The 17,033-nt window shown below is 38.8% G+C and overlaps 1 protein-coding gene across 4 annotated transcripts in view; it reads left to right on the plus strand.

Annotated features, from left to right (window-relative positions):
• Positions 1 to 17,033, plus strand: part of Atp11c (ATPase, class VI, type 11C) — a 149,480-nt gene that overhangs the window by 59,183 nt on the left and 73,264 nt on the right. For all 4 annotated transcript variants that reach the window (XM_013025979.1, XM_013025980.1, XM_013025978.1 and 1 more), the window contains exon 2: positions 11,285 to 11,404. In XM_013025979.1, the coding sequence (XP_012881433.1) occupies positions 11,285 to 11,404 (120 nt within the window). The remainder of the gene's footprint in view (positions 1 to 11,284; positions 11,405 to 17,033) is intronic.

Consider the following 17,033-nt stretch of genomic DNA (forward strand, 5'->3'; position numbering starts at 1 on the left):
ATTCCTTTTTGTCTCTTTGTGTTTACTTATCAGTGTGATACAAATATACTTCTGTGTTTCCTTCACATATGTCCTACTTGAGTTTTTTTCACCCCCATATGGTTGTACATTGTCCATGGGAATTGGTGGTACACCCCTAGTTTAGAGGTCAGTGAGAGCTAGCATGTAAGGAAAGGAGCAAATTTGTCAAACTTTACCTCTTATTTGCTAACTGATGTCCTTCCACGTGGTTGAAGGTGAGTAAGTGAAAGGAATATCTGAGAGATGACTGAGTGGTAACCTTGGACGGCATCTAGAAGCCAAGCTTATGTATTCTGGGCAAGGCCTAGAGAACCATGGGCCTGCCAACAGTTATAAATTGTTATTTTCTTAGTAGCAGGAACATAGTTATACAGGAGAACTGAAAAAAGAATAACTTTACTTAAGAAAACAACATTTTGGGCTGGGAAGGTGGCTCAGTGGTAGAGCGCTTGCCTTGCATGCTCAAGGCCCTGGGTTCGATTCCTCAGCACCACATAAGCAAAAAGAAAAAAGCCGGAAGTGGCGCTGTGGCTCAAGTGGTAGAGTGCTAGCCTTGAGCTGAAGAGCTGAGGGACAGCACCCAGGCCCAGAGTTCAGGCCCCACGACCGGACCCCCCCCAAAAAAAAACAACATTTTAAAAATAATCTTCCTAAGTTCTGTTGTATATGTCAGCTCCAGAGTAAGAAAGTACTTATGTATGTATATGGATGTATGTGTAATTTGTGTGTGTGCATTTGTTCGTCCTGGGATTTTAATTAGTGCTGTTCAAGAGCTTTTTTGTTGAAGGTTAGCACTCTGCCACTTGAGCCACAGCTACACTTCTGAATTTTGTTGTTGCTGTTGTTGGTCGTGGGCTTGAACTCTGGGCCTGAGCTCTTCAGCTCAAGGCAAGTGCTCTACCACTTGAGCCACAGTGCCACTTGTGGTTTTCTGGTCGTTAATTGGACCGCCCCCCCCAAAAAAAAGAGTCTCACAGACTTTCCTGCCCAGGCTGGCTTTGAACCATGGGGGGGGGTCCGGTGGTGGGACCTGAACTCTGGGCCTTGGTGCTGTCCCTCAGCTCTTCAGCTCAAGGCTAGCACTCTACCACTTGAGCCACAGCGCCACTTCCGGCTTTTTTTTTTCTGCTTATGTGGTGCTGAGGAATCAAACCCAGGGCCTCATGCATGCAAGGCAAGCACTCTACCACTGAGCCACCTTCCCAGCCCCTCTCATGGACTTTTTAATCCAGGCTGGCTTTGAAACGTGATCTTCAGATCAGCCTCCTGAGTAACTAGGTTTACAGGCATGAACCACTGGCGCCCAGCTTTATGTGTAATTTTTAAAGAAAACTTCTTTGTTTATATTATCTTTTCTACTGAAATGGTGCCAGAAATTTAGTAGATGCAATTTTTGGTTCCTTGGATCAATAGACATGCTACCCACAGTTCTCTTTCCTACAATACACCATTCTTTAGAAGGTTCTTTCTTAGGAGAAACACAAAATACAAACAATTTTTTGACTTAAAAAATTGTGCTGGTCCTAGGACTTGAACTTCTCAACACCTGGGCCCTGTCTGTGTGCACTTTTTTGCTCAAGGCTGGTGCTCTACCACCACCACTGTTGCATCTGTTAATTATTAAGACCTGATGCCCTTAGTTGTGCTAAAAAGCGCAAGCACACTTTAATTTTCATCTTGCAGACTACTGGAATTCTGTTGGGGTTCAGCCAGATTTTTATCCTTAATGTTAGAATTAACTTTCTGATGGTATTCAGAAACTTTTATGTTATGTTTGAGTTTAAAAGTAGAATAAGAATGGACATATACACAGGCTTATAATAAAGGAAATTGGAGTGAAATACATTGGAATCAAGAGAATTGAGTCTTAAGGAGCATTAATGTTGAGGCCTGGTCATAACTAATCTGCTTGCATTCCACTAAACAACCACTTAATGAAGAAATCTGTGACTACTGTGTTGGTTCATGATTTAGCTGAAAGAATTTTTCCTATTCAAAGCTTGCCAGGTATTTTTAATTTTGGCTTTAAATTCTTGTAATTGTTCCAGATACTCCCATGTGTGCCTTAGAAATAACTTACTGCAGTTTTCAATTAAACACTTGAATGGAACCCTAAACTTCTATTTGTCCCTATTTGTTTAAAACATTTGTTTTATGAGAAATTGTTTGGAGGCAGTTTGGCCTTTAGTCTGAGCAGTGATTGTTTTTGAGAAGTCATACATTTTGACTGTGTCCAGTGTAGTAAAAATTCTTACCACTGGTTGTTATTTCTTAAAATTTTATAGCAGAAATCCTGTGTATAAATAAAATTTATAATTCTAAGTAGTTCATTTTTATTTATTTTTTTTGTCGGCCGTGGGGCTTGAACTCTGGGCCCGGGCACTGTCCCTCAGCTCTTCAAGCTCAAGGCGAGCGCTCTACCACTTGAGCTACAGCGCCGCTTCCGGTTTTCTGGTGGTTTATTGGAGATAGGAGTCTCACGGTCTCTCCTGCCCAGGTTGGCTTTGAACCGCGATTCTCAGATCTCAGCCTCCTGAGTAGCTAGGATTACAGGCGTGAGCCACCAGCGCCCGGCTAGTTCATTATTTTTAAAGATTGCCCTTAAGTCAATCCTAACCTGTTTTAAATAGCAGTTGTTTTTATCTTGTTTTGGGGGCATGACTTTCATTCTGAGTCTCCACATGTCCCTTCCCCCTGCCCTGGGTTACACGTTTCTTTAGAGTAATAGTCACATTTGCGAAGGCATTCATTCTTTTACACCTAAAGGTTACCATTAAGTAAATTGTGATGCTTCTAAATGGGTCTTATAACCTGAGGAAGCCATTGCACCTTCTAATATGCCAACATTAGCATTCTGAAAGATATTCATCTCACCATTTTGTACTTTTAATATTTTCAAAAGACATTAGCAAGCCAGGCGCCAGGGAGTCACACCTATAATCCTAGCTACTCGGAAGGCTGAGATCTGAGGATCACGGTTCAATGCCAGCTCCAATTGAACACCAGAAAACTGGAAGTGCTGCTGTGGCTCAAGTGGCAGAGCACTTGCCTTGAGCTGAAGAGTTCAGGGATAGCACCCAGTCCCAGAGTTCAAACCCCATGACTCACCAAAAAACAAACAAACAAAAAAGGCTAGGAATGTGGCTCAGGGGTAGAGTGCTTGCCTAGCAGGCGTGAAGCCCTGGGTTCGATTCCTCAGAACCACATAAACATTAAAAGATGGCAGGGGCACTGTGGCTCAAGTGACAAAGCACTTGCCTTAGCAAAAGAAGCTCCGGGACAGTGCCCAGGCTCTGAGTTCAAGCCCTAGGACCAGCCAAAAAAGAAAGGCATTAGCACTTGAGCCTTCTGGTTTGTGACTTTACATGTTTTATTTCTCCTTTTTTTTTTTTTTGCTTCGAAGCCTGCAAATAAATTACAATATATCATCTCAAATGTATTTGTGAACTATTTTTACTCTTTGTCCTTTTTGTTTGGTAGTCTATTCCCAGCTGGTGGCCAGTGGCTCACCCCTGTAATCCTAGCTACTCCGGTTGCTGACATCTAGAGGATCATATCCAAAGCCAGATGAGTAAGCCACAAGGATGAGTTCAAATCCTAGTACCACCAAAAAGGAAAAGTTGACTGTGCCTCTTCTGTATAGTCATAAACTTTCTTGCTTTTGGTTCTCTTTTTGGGGGGGGGGGCGGTCCAGTTGTGGGGCCTGAATTCTGGGCCTGGGCGCTGTCCTTCAGCTCTTCAGCTCAAGGTTAGCACTCTACCACTTGAGCCACAGCGCCACTTCCGGCTTTTTTTCTTTTTGCTTATATGGTGCTGAGGAATCGAACCCAGGGCCTCAGGCATGCAAGGCAAACGCTCTACCACTGAGCCACCTTCCCAGCCCCTGGTTCTCTTTCTTGATTCTAGTCCAGTTGCTAGTTTGACTAACTATAATTGACATATGTGAACTTCATTCTTCATATTAGTAGTTGGATCATTTAAAATGATCTTTGGATGTTTGTGTGAACTCTACTGTAAGCTCCCTCTTTAGGTTATGTGACTTTATTTTAAGGATAAAGAAATTGAGACTAAGCTATTTTCTTCAAAACTCATGTTGAAGAAAACACAGGTACAAATAAACATTTTCCAAGGTACTCTTTTCTTTGATTTTCCTGTCCCTTCTAATCCTTGCTGTGAAATTCACCTATACAGAAGATTTGTTTTTTTCAAAAGGGAACATTTCATGATTGAATTGAAGGCTAGCAGCACTTCACCAAAGAACTTGCTGCATTTTAAGGGCCAGAAATCAGAGCTACTGCAGTGAAAGGTTGCTTTATTTTCCCCTCCCAATCCCATCTTGCTGCTAATTGAACTGAAGACCTTGTGTGAACCAGAAAACTTCGTTTTACTTTTTTGTTGGGGATTTTGAAAAATAAGCCAATAATAGTCTGAATGTGCTTTTCAGATTATCTAACTTGAACATTTATTTTCTTGCTAGTGTGCTTTCTGATATTTAACAATTTACCTTGAAAAAGCACTAAGGTTTTACAGGACTTGATCCAGTGTATATTTCAACTGGTAGGTCTTTCTAGGAAACTTCTTAACATTTTTATAGTGCTGACTGTCACTGAAACTGGAAATTAAATTCTTTTCTGGCCATTAAGACACCTCTTACAGTATTTATTTACTTAGTATATTTAATTAATTAACTTACTATAGCCAGAGCTTCATTGTGCTTGGTAGGCAGGCACTCTACAACTTGTGCTATGCTCTCAGCCTTGTTTGCTTCAATTGTTTTTGAAACAGATTCAAGCCCAGCCTGAACCACCATCTTCCTATTTCTACTTCCCACATAGCTGGGATGACAGTTGCATGCTACACAATTAGCTTTTATTCGTTGAGATGAGATTGTGTTCCCTTTTTGTCCAGGTAGCCTCTCAGTCTCTGTCTGTAGTACCTAGTTCTTATGACTTTTCTAATACTGTAATACTTCTGATAATCTGAAAAGTACTTTTTGTATGAAAATTTATTTTATATCTCCTAAGTGATGATATTGGTAAAGACATTATCTTCTTCATATCCAGAGGCTCTTTTGTTTGTCATTATTAGATCTGTTCACTGCTGAGATAACAATTCTAGCCTTACAGGACATTTTCACAGAAACTATCTGCTTAAGTCCTTAAATATGTTTTTTGAAGCTTCAATGCTTAATATTTGTCATAAGCAAATCATGCCAGAAACAGAATTGGACATACTTGTATCTTTCCACAATGTCAGAATTTACTTAATAACAAATTCCCAAGCTAAGTCAATTTCATTGGCATTAACTCACCAAATACTATTGAGGTCACTTGATAGCTTAGGCCCTTGGCAACACAAGTTCTTTATTCTTTTTTTTTTTTTTGTCGGTCGTGGGGCTTGAACTCTGGGCCTGAGCGTTGTCCCTCAGCTCTTCAACTCAAGGCGAGCGTTCTACCACTTGAGCTACAGCGCCACTTCCAAGTTCTTTATTCTACTCTCAACTACTAATATTAACTTTCAGGTCACACACTACAATAATATAGAGGTTACTAGCTAACAAAGCTTTTTAGGCTGGCCACAGGGCTCAAAGAAGCCTTGCCTAAGAGAAAGAGGCAGGGGTAAGGAGGTAGGAGGTATGGGTAGGAGGGGGGATGAGATATAGATGCAAAGAATCATTATAGGTGGACAGATAAGATACTAGTAAAGAGTCCAGTCCCAGAGTTATTGTGGCCTTGCCTGGTGTTAAAATGTAGAGTGTCATGCTGGTTCTAGGTACTGAGCTGATTTCAGGCACAGCTTTGATTTTGAGGCTTACTGGATCCCGACTGAAGGCGATTGAGTGGGTCATGTAGTCAGAGGATGGAGAAAGCTGTTCTGAAGTTGAAGGTACAGAGTTTGGACTTTGTCATGTGTTCATCTTTGATGTAGCATACACTTCATGGTTTGAGGATAGGGTGGTGTGTGCCATCTCCTATTGCTAGTGTCCCTCCTTTTATGACTCAGCTGGGAAGTTGCATAAATCACTTGATTGATGTTCAATTTCTAGGCCTTGTATTTCTGATATGATTTAGTATTTTTGCCAGTGCTACTGTTGGCATGAAAAAATGATAATTTTGTGTCACATGATCTTCAGACAGATGATATTGTTTACATGTATAAACAAGATGTAAAGTCATTCAGTTTGGGCACCAGTACTTGGAGTAGAATGGCTTAGTCAAAAGCATTGCTTTACAAAATGGAGTCAAGGCTAATCCAGCCTTAAAGCTGCTATTTTACACATCATAGAGAAACCCAGAGTGAGCTCCACCTGTTCTCTTTAGTATTACAGGCACTTTTGTGGAGGGAAAATCTCCGTGTATCATAATAAATACCTGGATCATATTTTTCCCACTTAAGGTGTTTGCCAATCTAAAATGTTCAATTCAATTGAACTCTCTGAAGGTTAATGTGTAGCCCCACTTCTTACTCTTGTTTATTCTAGGTAAGGTAAAGAAATAATGTTTACTGCAGGTAGGGGTAAATAAGTTAAAAAAAACAGACCTTTCCAAGATGAGAAGAGTATACTAAACTGTGCAAGAAACTGGTATTATACGGCAGTCACACTTTTAGCACACAAGAGTTCCTAAATGCAAATTCAGACCTTTGAACTCTTTTGGAATTGACTTAAGTCCTCTGATGCTTCCTTTGCCACTGCCTGTGGAAGTACACAGACTCCTTAAACCACCCAGCTCCCTGGCTGTCTTCCCAAGTTCTTGAAAACTTTGCAAGAAGCACAGGGGTTAGTGCAAGTTTCTTGATAATCTGCAGCCTTTTCAACCACTTAGCAGCCTTAGCATATTTCCACATCAGTATGCAGAAGGTCTCTTCTTTCCCTCCAAGCTCTGAGGTTTGTAGTCTATATATTACTCTATTTTCTTTTCAGCTCTGTTTTTGTTGAAGTTTGGTATGTTTGTGGGGGGAGGTTGGGGGGGTTCCTTATACTTGTTTTTGATTTGGATGGGTATTTTTATCCATTTCCTGAGGGCAGTGGTTAATGCTTAGAGCTGGCTTGTCATTTAGCCTTTTTGTCTCTCCTATCTTAAAAGTTAAGAACCTCCTAATTTAGAATTTTATGGCTTGTTAAGTATATGGAATAAAAGGTGTTTTTATATGGTTATACTAAGAATAAAAGGTAAATTTGAGACCTTGTAGGCTTACATGCTCTGTTCATTACTAGATAAGTTTGTATGCATTTTGTGAGGCTGTGGGTTAGGAAAGGTACTGTTGACATTGGAAGTGGAGTTGCTGAGTCCCAGTAGAATGTTGAATATCTAAGACAGGTTACTTTCTATGACTTAAAGAACCAGTAAAATTAAACCATACTGTAGATTGCATCAACATAATGAAAGTCCCAACTCTGAGCTTCCAGAGAAAGTATTGTTCTTATCCATTTTAGCATGACCAGTGCTTTTTTCTAAGGTTTCTTTTTTTTCTTTTTCTTCTTTTTTTGCTGTTTATGTGAAGCTTAGTATGTATTCCTATAGCAACTGTTTATTCAGTTAAATGTGCCACCAGTGGCTACTGCCTAATTAGAGACAATCTTTGTGTCTGGAGAAGAATTTTCTGTATTTGTCTTTGATCAGATGTTTAAGAATCCAGTAAATGTGACCATAATTAAGCTTTGAAGACAAAACAACTCAAAACATCCTGTCTCAATCTTGCTTTGCTTGCTCTGGCAAAGGAGGGAGAGACCATTTAATCACTTAAGTTGTGTAAAAGCAGAATCTGAAAAGTGCCACTTTAAGTATCATCTTTGAGTTAAGACTATAAATTGAAGATCAGTATTATTCATGTTAGCTTCCTATTATGAAATGGACTTGGAAACCTCAGCAAATTGATCACTGAATACATTCAAGTGATTTTAACCAAGACGCTTACTACACTGGAAATGTTTTCTAGCACTGTCTTACTCTCCTTCCTGCACTCTTACCCCCTCCCTTAGGATGCTAATCTGACTTTGAGGGCATTTAAATAGGCATATACAATTTTGATGAAATGTTCTTTCCTTAAATTTTGAATTCATTTTTCATTTTTGGGACTGATTTTACTAGTGTTTTAAAGAAGAAAATAGCTTTGGGTTGGGGTGTGAAAAGTTTTAAATCATTGCTAAGTCTTCAACTTTTTTTTTTTTTTGGTTGGTTGGTTGGTTGTGGGGCTTGAACTCTGGGCCTGGGCGCTGTCCCTGCACTCTTCAGCTCAAGGTCAGTGCTCTACCATTTAAGCCACAGCACCACTTCCGGTTTTTTTCTGGTGGTTAATTGGAGATAAGAGTCTCACAGGCTTTCCTACCTGGGCTGGCTTTGAACTGCGATCCTCAGATCTCAGACTCCTGAGTAGCTAGGATTATAGGCATGAGCCAACGGTGCCTGGCAGTTTACAAATTTTAATAAGGTCATTTTGTTCGCTTTTATTTGCTACAGAAACTCATAGATCAGTTGATGACCAATAAAAATAATACCTTAATTGTCAATGATAACATCAGTTAAGAGGATCTACTGATATAAGGCTTGAATTATATAAGAGCTTATAATTTTAATTATTAATGATCTAACTAATGAGCAATTCAGCACTTGTAAAATGAAACTTCAAAGGAGAAATTCATTTTGAACATCTTAAAATGACAGTTGGGGCCACTATTTTAGGACCATTTATATTTTAATCTATTGAAAAACAAATGATTTAAATTAAAGAAAAAATAAAGTCAGGAGGATTGTGACTGACTTCAAAGATGTTAGTTAACAGTGATCACTGTTTCCAAGAGAGTGTTGCATATTTCCCAGTCCCGGTTGCAAATTGTCACCAAAAGAGGTTCCAGAAAAAATAAATATTGAATATTAAATTAAATATCAAAGTATTAGTTTAAAGCCAGTGTGTAGTCAGGATTAAAAAACCATAGATCTATGGTAAAGTGAAACATTTAAGTCTGCCAATACTGGGAAAATACTGAAAAGTAGGCTTTGTTTCAGATCCTGGGCCAACTTTAAGTCTCACATTGTGGTGTCTTTTTTCTCAGTTCTTATCTGATAGAGGATCTGGAAGCAATCAGGGTGCAAATTATGCCTCCAACAGCTTTCCATTTTTAATAACTAGCAAAGACAAAGGATTTTAACATGGTAATACTTGAACAGAAATACCACCTTACTGAATTTTCATGAGAGGTTATATGTTATTATAAATCATTGCTTTTTAAAAACAATTCATTTTTATTCTATGGAGGTTTAAATCAAAATCACTAGAGAGTGGTTTTTGTCTTAATTTATTTCCATGTTAATTCATATGTTTTAGTTATACTTTAAAATATTTTTGATATTTATGTAATGTGTAACGTGTCATTAAATAGAGTTGGTGCTAGTATATTTGAAGCTAAAAAGGTATAATTCCTTGCTGGGTGCCAGTGACTCATGCATATAATCCTAGCGGCTCTGTACCCTGATATCTGAGGATCAAGGTTTGAAGCCCATCTGGGTGAGAAAGTCTGTGAGACTAGTTCTCCAATTAACAACTAAAAGTTTCACAGGTGAAGCTATGATGGATGTGGTAAAGGGTAGCCCTGAGTGGAAAAGCAAAGGGACAGCATTCAGGCCCTCAACTAAGGCTCAGCACCTGTACATGGGTGATATGTGTGTGTGTGCACACACACACTCACAAACACACACACAACACTGTTACTGAGGATATGTGGATGGAAATCAATCCAGCATAGTCTGGATTCCTAATAAATTAAAATGCATTATGAAATGGCAGGAATCATATATTTGCCCTCTGTCATCCAAAAGGGATTTTTTTTTAATGTTACTGGAATTTCTGTGCCTTGGCAAAGGCACCCATGTGATTCCAAATCACAGGAACTAATATCACTGTTTTAACATTCTCCATTGGTAGCACGTGGAAAATTACAGCGAATTTACATGAAATCAAAACTGCCATTTTTATTGTGGGCCAAGCATTTTAAAGTTGCAGGAGGGCCTAGGAAGTTGGCTCAGTGGTAGAGCGCTTGCCTTGCATGCCTGAGGCCCTGGGTTCGATTCGTCAGCACCACATAAGCAAAAAGAAAAAAGCCAGAAGTGGCGCTGTGGCTCAAGTGGTAGAGCGCTAGCCTTGAGCTGAAGAGCTGAGGGACAGCGCCCAGGCCGAGTTCAGGCCCCACGACCGGACCCCCCAAAAAACAAGTTGCAGGAAATTCTATCAGAGCTTATAGATTCATCAGCTTTTAAGGTGAAACAGGCGTAGAAAAGATATCTTTTATACCATCACACCGATAATCCTCATGTAGTTCTAAACCTGCCTAGGTATGTCTTACTTTGAAAAACAGTCAGAAGTGGACATTCTACAACTTCATTCTTTCAGACCCCTATATCTAACAATCATTTCCAGGATCTGCACTTCCACAAATATCTACCCGCATAATAATTTCAATCCATTTTCTCCAATTTCTGGTGATGCGGGTCACTTAGGCTTTATTCAAAAGATACCAGAGATAGAGTAATACATGAAGAAGCCTAAGTAAAACTAAATGACTTTCAAATCTAAGGAACTCATAAAAGTATGTGCCTGAACATTGCATTGTGCTTTTCTTCCGATATTCTTTGACACAGAAGTTGACGACAATTTAGAATTGGAAAGAACTACTTATTTTTTGTGTGTGCCAATTGTAATGCTTACTTAAATCCAGGTCTTGAGCACTGTTTTTTTTTTTTCACTCAAGGCTGGCATCCTACCTCTTGAGCCACAGTTCTACTTCTGGCTTTGCTGCTTCTGGCTTTATTCTGGCTAATTGGAGATGAGAATCTCTGGGATTTGTCTGCCTGAGCTGTCTGTGGTTGAACCTCAGTCCTCAGACCCCAGCCTCCTGAGTAGCTGAGATTTTAGGTGTGAATCAGTAGCCCATGACTTCTCCAAGAAGATTTAATTTAAAATATTCACATTTAGCCGTGTAGCATATTTTAGAGTGATTTTTCCTCTGGCTTTCTTTACATTCTTTCTGTAATCATTTTAGAATTTTCACTATTGGCCTTAGAACAATTGGTTCAAGCAAGGGTTTTCCTAATTTTTACTAAGTCAGCAACTAAGAGGACTTTCAATTTCCATAACAAGGTTTTCTTCCTTTTTGCTACTTTGTTTTTCCAGGTTATAGACAAACGTGCTCAAACAAGGTTTGTAAGCTTGAGAAAAACAGAGAGAAGTGTGATGAAAAGCTGACTTTTCCCTTTTTTCTCTTGGTCAGTGTGCTGGAGAAGAGCAACGAGTTGGTACGCGCACAGTGTTTGTTGGCAATCATCCAGTTTCTGACACAGAAACGTACATTGCACAGAGATTTTGTGATAATAGAATAGTATCATCAAAGGTAAGTTTTTTTTGTTAACTCAATAGATGTTCATATAGTGAGTCAGCTATTCTGGATGTATGCTTATGAGGAAGCTGGTACATTTATATGTGCATACATGGTTATGCATGCCTGCAAATCATATACTAACTCTGGTAATTATTCCCCTGAGAGATACTTTACTTTAAAAAAAAACATCATTTTGTCCTGTAACAGCTAAAACATATTCACTTGTCTTCCATTATGATGCATACTGCCTTTTGATTATGTATATTATTTGAACCTTAAAAGCTAAGTGGTGGTTTTGGCAGGGAAGGAGAGAGAAGAAGGAGGAGGGCAGGGAGAGGGAGGGGGGAGAAAAAGGCGATGGGGGAAGGGAGGGGGAGAGAGAGAGAGAGAGAGAGAGTATGACCATGTGTGTAATTGCTGTGCAAAGCTTACTGAGTTGCTCTTGAATGCCTAATTTGCAGTCTTTTGGAATGTGTTATCCTGGTAAGACTATCACTTGTATCCTTTCCCTCGCTTTTATTGCCTCAGACTTGAATTCCTGAGCCCTAAAAGGATCTGTTCTACTCAGTCCACTGTTTGACTTATGTCCCATTGATCTTCTTTCTGGGTAGTGTGTTAAGAGCAGTGGCCTGGAAGTTGGAATACCTGCATTAAAATTCTGGCCCAACTGTTTACTAGCCATGTCTAATTGGCCAAATTAATCATTCTAATTTGTGAAATGGCTAATATTCCATATATGAAAACATCTCTTATAACTCATAGTACCCAGTATTCATTTTGCAAGTATTAATTTGCTAGTCTTTACTGCTGGCTAACCAGCAGTATCTAGCACCTACGCAGTACTAGATTGCTGGCTCATGGAACAGATTTTGACAATATCCCCTTCTTCATATAGCCTAACAAAGGAGAGCTTTTAAAAAATGTTAGTTCAGTGAACATTTGTTATTGCTTAAGATATGAAACACAAAATTAAATAATTTATGCCCTTTCTTTAAAAATATAAACTTGCCTAGTATGTGCAAGTTCAATCCCCAACATGCATACATACATTAAATACATATAAAGCCAGGCGCCAGTGGCTCACACCTGTAATCCTGGCTATCTGAGGATTGCTGTTCAGAGTTTGGCTAAGCAAGAAAGTCTGTGATACTCTTCAATAAATTACCAAAAAAGCCAGAAGTAGAGCTGACTCTCAAGTGGTAAAGTGCTAGCCTTGAGCAAAAGAAGATCAGGGACAGCACCCAGGACCTGACTGGCCTCCCCTTCCCCCCCCAAAAAAAAAGAAGAAAGAAAGAAAAAGAAAAAACCCTAAACAATGGATCTTTCCTATGACCCAGCCATACCACTCCTAAGCATCTACCCAGAACATCGCAAGCCAGAATACCATAAAAGTGCTTGGATATCCGTGTTATTTGCTGTCCTTCACAATAGCTAAATTATGAAAACAGCCAGATGCCCTTCAATAGATGAGTGGATCCAAAAAATGTGGTACCTGTCACAATGGAATTTTACACAGCCACTAGAAAGAATTATATAATTATGTCATTTGCAGAGAAATGGATGAACCTAGAACAAATCATGTTAAGTGAGGTAAGCCAATCTCAGAGACACAAATGGCACATGTTTTCTCTCTTACCTAAGCTAGATCTAAAATACCTGTGGATATAATAAGTTATACATGACTCTAAGCATTCCCACACAGTGAAACCAAAGAAGGATACTTTTACGGGAGGAAGACAAAGGTGCAATGCCTATGTCCCTATCACCATATAACATAATATTTATTGAAATGAATTCCAGAAAGTAGAAATAAGAGGTAAAAAAGAAATAAAGAGGAAAAGTGAAAATTAAGTAGCCTAATGATTAGATCTGTAGACATGTAGAACACTTGTGGTATATTTGTGTAAAAGAGTCTGTTTCCTTTTAATCATATACTATATGCTAAAAGTTTTATCCTCAGCCTGAGTTTTCTATACTTGTGCCCAAAATAGTAGTCTGTTCACTGGAAATTATGACTTACCCTATAGTATATCTGACTAAAAAATCAAAAGTAGACCTTAGATTCTGAATTATAGATTTATATAGAGCATAAGGTTTTAAGAGGTTATCTTGTTCCACTTATTGACTTACAGATGGGGAAACTAAGCCCTAGGAAACAATGTTCCTGGCATGGTCACAAAGTAGTTAGTAATAAAGCCAAGAACAGAAATACTTAATAAGGCCTGGTGGCTTTGAAGGTAGAGTTCTGTTGGCATTGTGTTTTTTGAATTCCTTTCTTTTTTCTTTCCTTTTGCACTGAAGTGAAATATAAACCATTTTCTAAGGAATTACTGTTTATACAGTGTTTTGTATGAAAGTTGGTCAAGTGACCAACTGACACACTGACAGTGTGACTATTAAGATAGTTAATTTGTTAATTTAATACTGTATGTTTCACATTTTGAGACAATCTGACTTGCTTTAATTCTCAATCTTTTCTTTTTGGTTATTTCTGGTACTAAACTTGAACTCAGGGACTGCCTGAGCTTTTTCACTCAAGGTTAGTGCTCTTCTATTTGAGCCACAGCTCCACTTTCAGTTTTTTGCTGGTTAATTGGAGATGAATTTCCGGATTTTCCTGCGCAGGCTGAATTTGGACCCCGATCCTCAGATCTCAGCCTCTTGAATAGCTAGGAATACAGACGTGAACTACCAGCACCTGGCTTAATTCTCAGTATTTGGTGTTTAATTGAATTTTTCCAGATTTTATGTAGATTCACTTTTGCCAGTAGTAAAATAGTAATAATAGTGAAATAGGGTATTTAAAAAATAAGAACCTGTGGAGCAACTAAAATTTTGTTTCCAGAAATGTGAAACCTGGATAAAGAAGTGAACATTTCTATACTGTTAGCCTGGCACCTTTTTTTCCTCTGAATATTACATACTTAAAGTTTTTTCTAATTAACTACTGATTAACTAATCTGCTTTTTTTTTTAAACAAAAGCTGTCGAACTGAAAAAGAGGAACTGGCAGTATAGTAATTTCAGAAAAAGAACAGAACCTTAGCATTGTATTCTTAGTATAAATGAATAATTATTATGATCGTGTACATTGTCATGGTGAAGAGCTTCATCCCTTGAGACAGAAGATCTGGATTAGAAATTAAAGTTATTTAACTTTCATTGAAATTTTCTTATGTATAAAATAAAGGGTATTAATAGTTTCTCCTCCATGGGATTATAGTGAGGATGAAATGAAATCCACATAAAGCATTTAGCATTGTGGGGGCTGGGAAGGTGGCTCAGTGGTAGAGCGCTTGCCTTGCATGCATGAGGCCCTGGGTTCGATTCCTCAGCACCACATAAGCAAAAAGAAAAAAAGCCGGAAGTGGCGCTGTGGCTCAAGTGGTAGAGCGCTCGCCTTGAGCTGAAGAGCTGAGGGACAGCACCCAGGCCCAGAGCTCAGGCCCCATGACCGGACCCCCCCAAAACAAAACAAAACAAAAGCATTTAGCATTGTGCTTGCTGTCTCAATAAATTATAACTATTGTGCTTCTTTAATTATTTTTGGGTATGTGCCAGTCCTGGGACTTGAACTCAGTACCTAGGTGCTACCCCTCAGCAGTTTTTTTTTCTTCTCAAGGCTATTGCTGATAAGAGTCTGAGGGACTTTCTTGTCCAGGCTGGCTTGGAACCTCTTCAGATCTCAGTCACCTGAGTTAGCTAGGATTACAGGTGTGAGCCACCACCACCTAGTATCTTCTGTGATTATTATTGCAGTATTGCACTAATATAAGTATTTCCTTAGGCTCACATGTTTGCTTTTGTTTTGTTTTTTGCTGGGAGCAGAGCCTGGGTGTTGCCTCTTAGTTTTGTGTGACCTACAGTTTTCCTGGGTAAATTGGGGATAAGAATCTCCTGCCTGTGTCAGCTTGGAATCTTGATCTTCAGATCTCCGTTTCTTACCTGTGCTAACAAGTGTTCTGAACTAACTTCCCCACCCTGATGTGTTTTAATGCTTGAAGTGCTTTTTCTTAGAAAGAGGCCTACAGTTGAACTCTGGAGAGACTCATAAATCCATATGTGGAATTTTTCTTCTTGTTTTATCTTTTGATATCTTATATTTGTATCAGTGTTTTAACTGAAGAAATGTATAATGTATAAAACATGTTAGCTACTTTCCAACTTTGTAGCAAGTGCTGATTTTCTTTATCCTTCAATGATAAAAATAACACTGGATTTGGGTGCTTTATTTACCAATTCCGTCATAAATGTCAGTGCAACCCTGGAAATGAATGTTAGTAATGCAGGGAACAGTGAAGACAAACACTTTGACCTAGTTTAAATTTTATTTACTCCTAAAACTAATTTTCTCTTTTTGTCCCTAGGAGCACAAATAATTTCTTTAGAATAAAAATGTCCTCTGTTCACTTACTAGTTGAATGTACTCTGCAGGGACCTTTGGCAGTCACCATATTTTTGCATAAAACTTGGAAATTCCATCTTTAGCAAAAGAAGCAGTGATTGCACCTGCTAAAATGTTTGGGATCTTTAGTTTCCATAAAGTTCTATTTCTTCTAGTTTTTTCCTTAAACATTTCTGGACCTCATCTTGAAGGCTTGTTTCTGTTGGGTAAGAATAAGCAAGTTCCACCTAATTAATTTTGAAGACATGTGCTCTGCCACTTGAGCCACAGCTCCCATTTCTGGCTTTTTTGGGAGTTAACTGGAGATAATTGTTGCACAGTCTTTGTTGCCCTTCAAACTGCAAACCTCAGATCTCCACCTCCTGAGTAGCTAGGTTTACAGGCATGAGCCACCAATGGCCCATTTCAATCTCACTTTTAATGAAAAGATTCTCTAAAAAGGTTTCTCTTGAGCCCAGTATTAGCACAACCTTATTGGTCAAAAATAACAACCATTATGATCGACTTAACAGGATTGAGAAACAACAAAATGTGTTCCCTCTTTATATGTTATTACCATCCTTCAAACTCTTTCCTTAATACTTGTTTAGTAAGAATTTTATTTTGAGAACAGAAGGGCAGCACTCCCAAGGTTTAACTGTTGTTAAAATTTAGCTTAATCTTTTGGAAAATTGGTTCCAAGTGATTGCGAGAGTTAAGTGCTAGTCTGGACCAAGACAACTTTAAAGTTACTACATCAGTGGTTTTGAATGGGTTTTATTTATCATAAGCTGCATTGGAAATTTCATGGGAAGTATGGACTCCCTTTTGCCCAGATAATGAATATTCCTGCTCAATTTGGCACTTGCTTTTGAATAGGAACTCCCTAAGACACTTCCATGGAATAGAAGTAAAGCTGCTGCTTTACTTCTATTTGTCCTTATTCTCCTGAGATGATCTGAACTTTGAGCCCATATAAGCCGTAAATTCCCATAAGCCTGTCATTCACTGGCCCTTTGACTTATTATGGACAGAGACTTTGGTTCAGTAGTTTGACAAAGAATTCTCTCTTCTGACCATGTGCAATATGACGTAGAAACCTTTCCCAGAGTCCAGTGTGGTTTTTGTTGATTGAAGTAAAAGACCTTTATGACCCAGGATTATATGTGCACCTTTTCAGCTGTGTACACATTCTCAGCTATCATGAAGATGGTTTTATCTCTAGCAATGATCAGGACTCTGGAGGTTACCTGACTCA

The sequence above is a fragment of the Dipodomys ordii genome, unplaced genomic scaffold (genome assembly GCF_000151885.1).
Source record: "Dipodomys ordii isolate 6190 unplaced genomic scaffold, Dord_2.0 Scaffold89, whole genome shotgun sequence".
Taxonomy (NCBI): Eukaryota; Metazoa; Chordata; class Mammalia; order Rodentia; family Heteromyidae; genus Dipodomys; species Dipodomys ordii.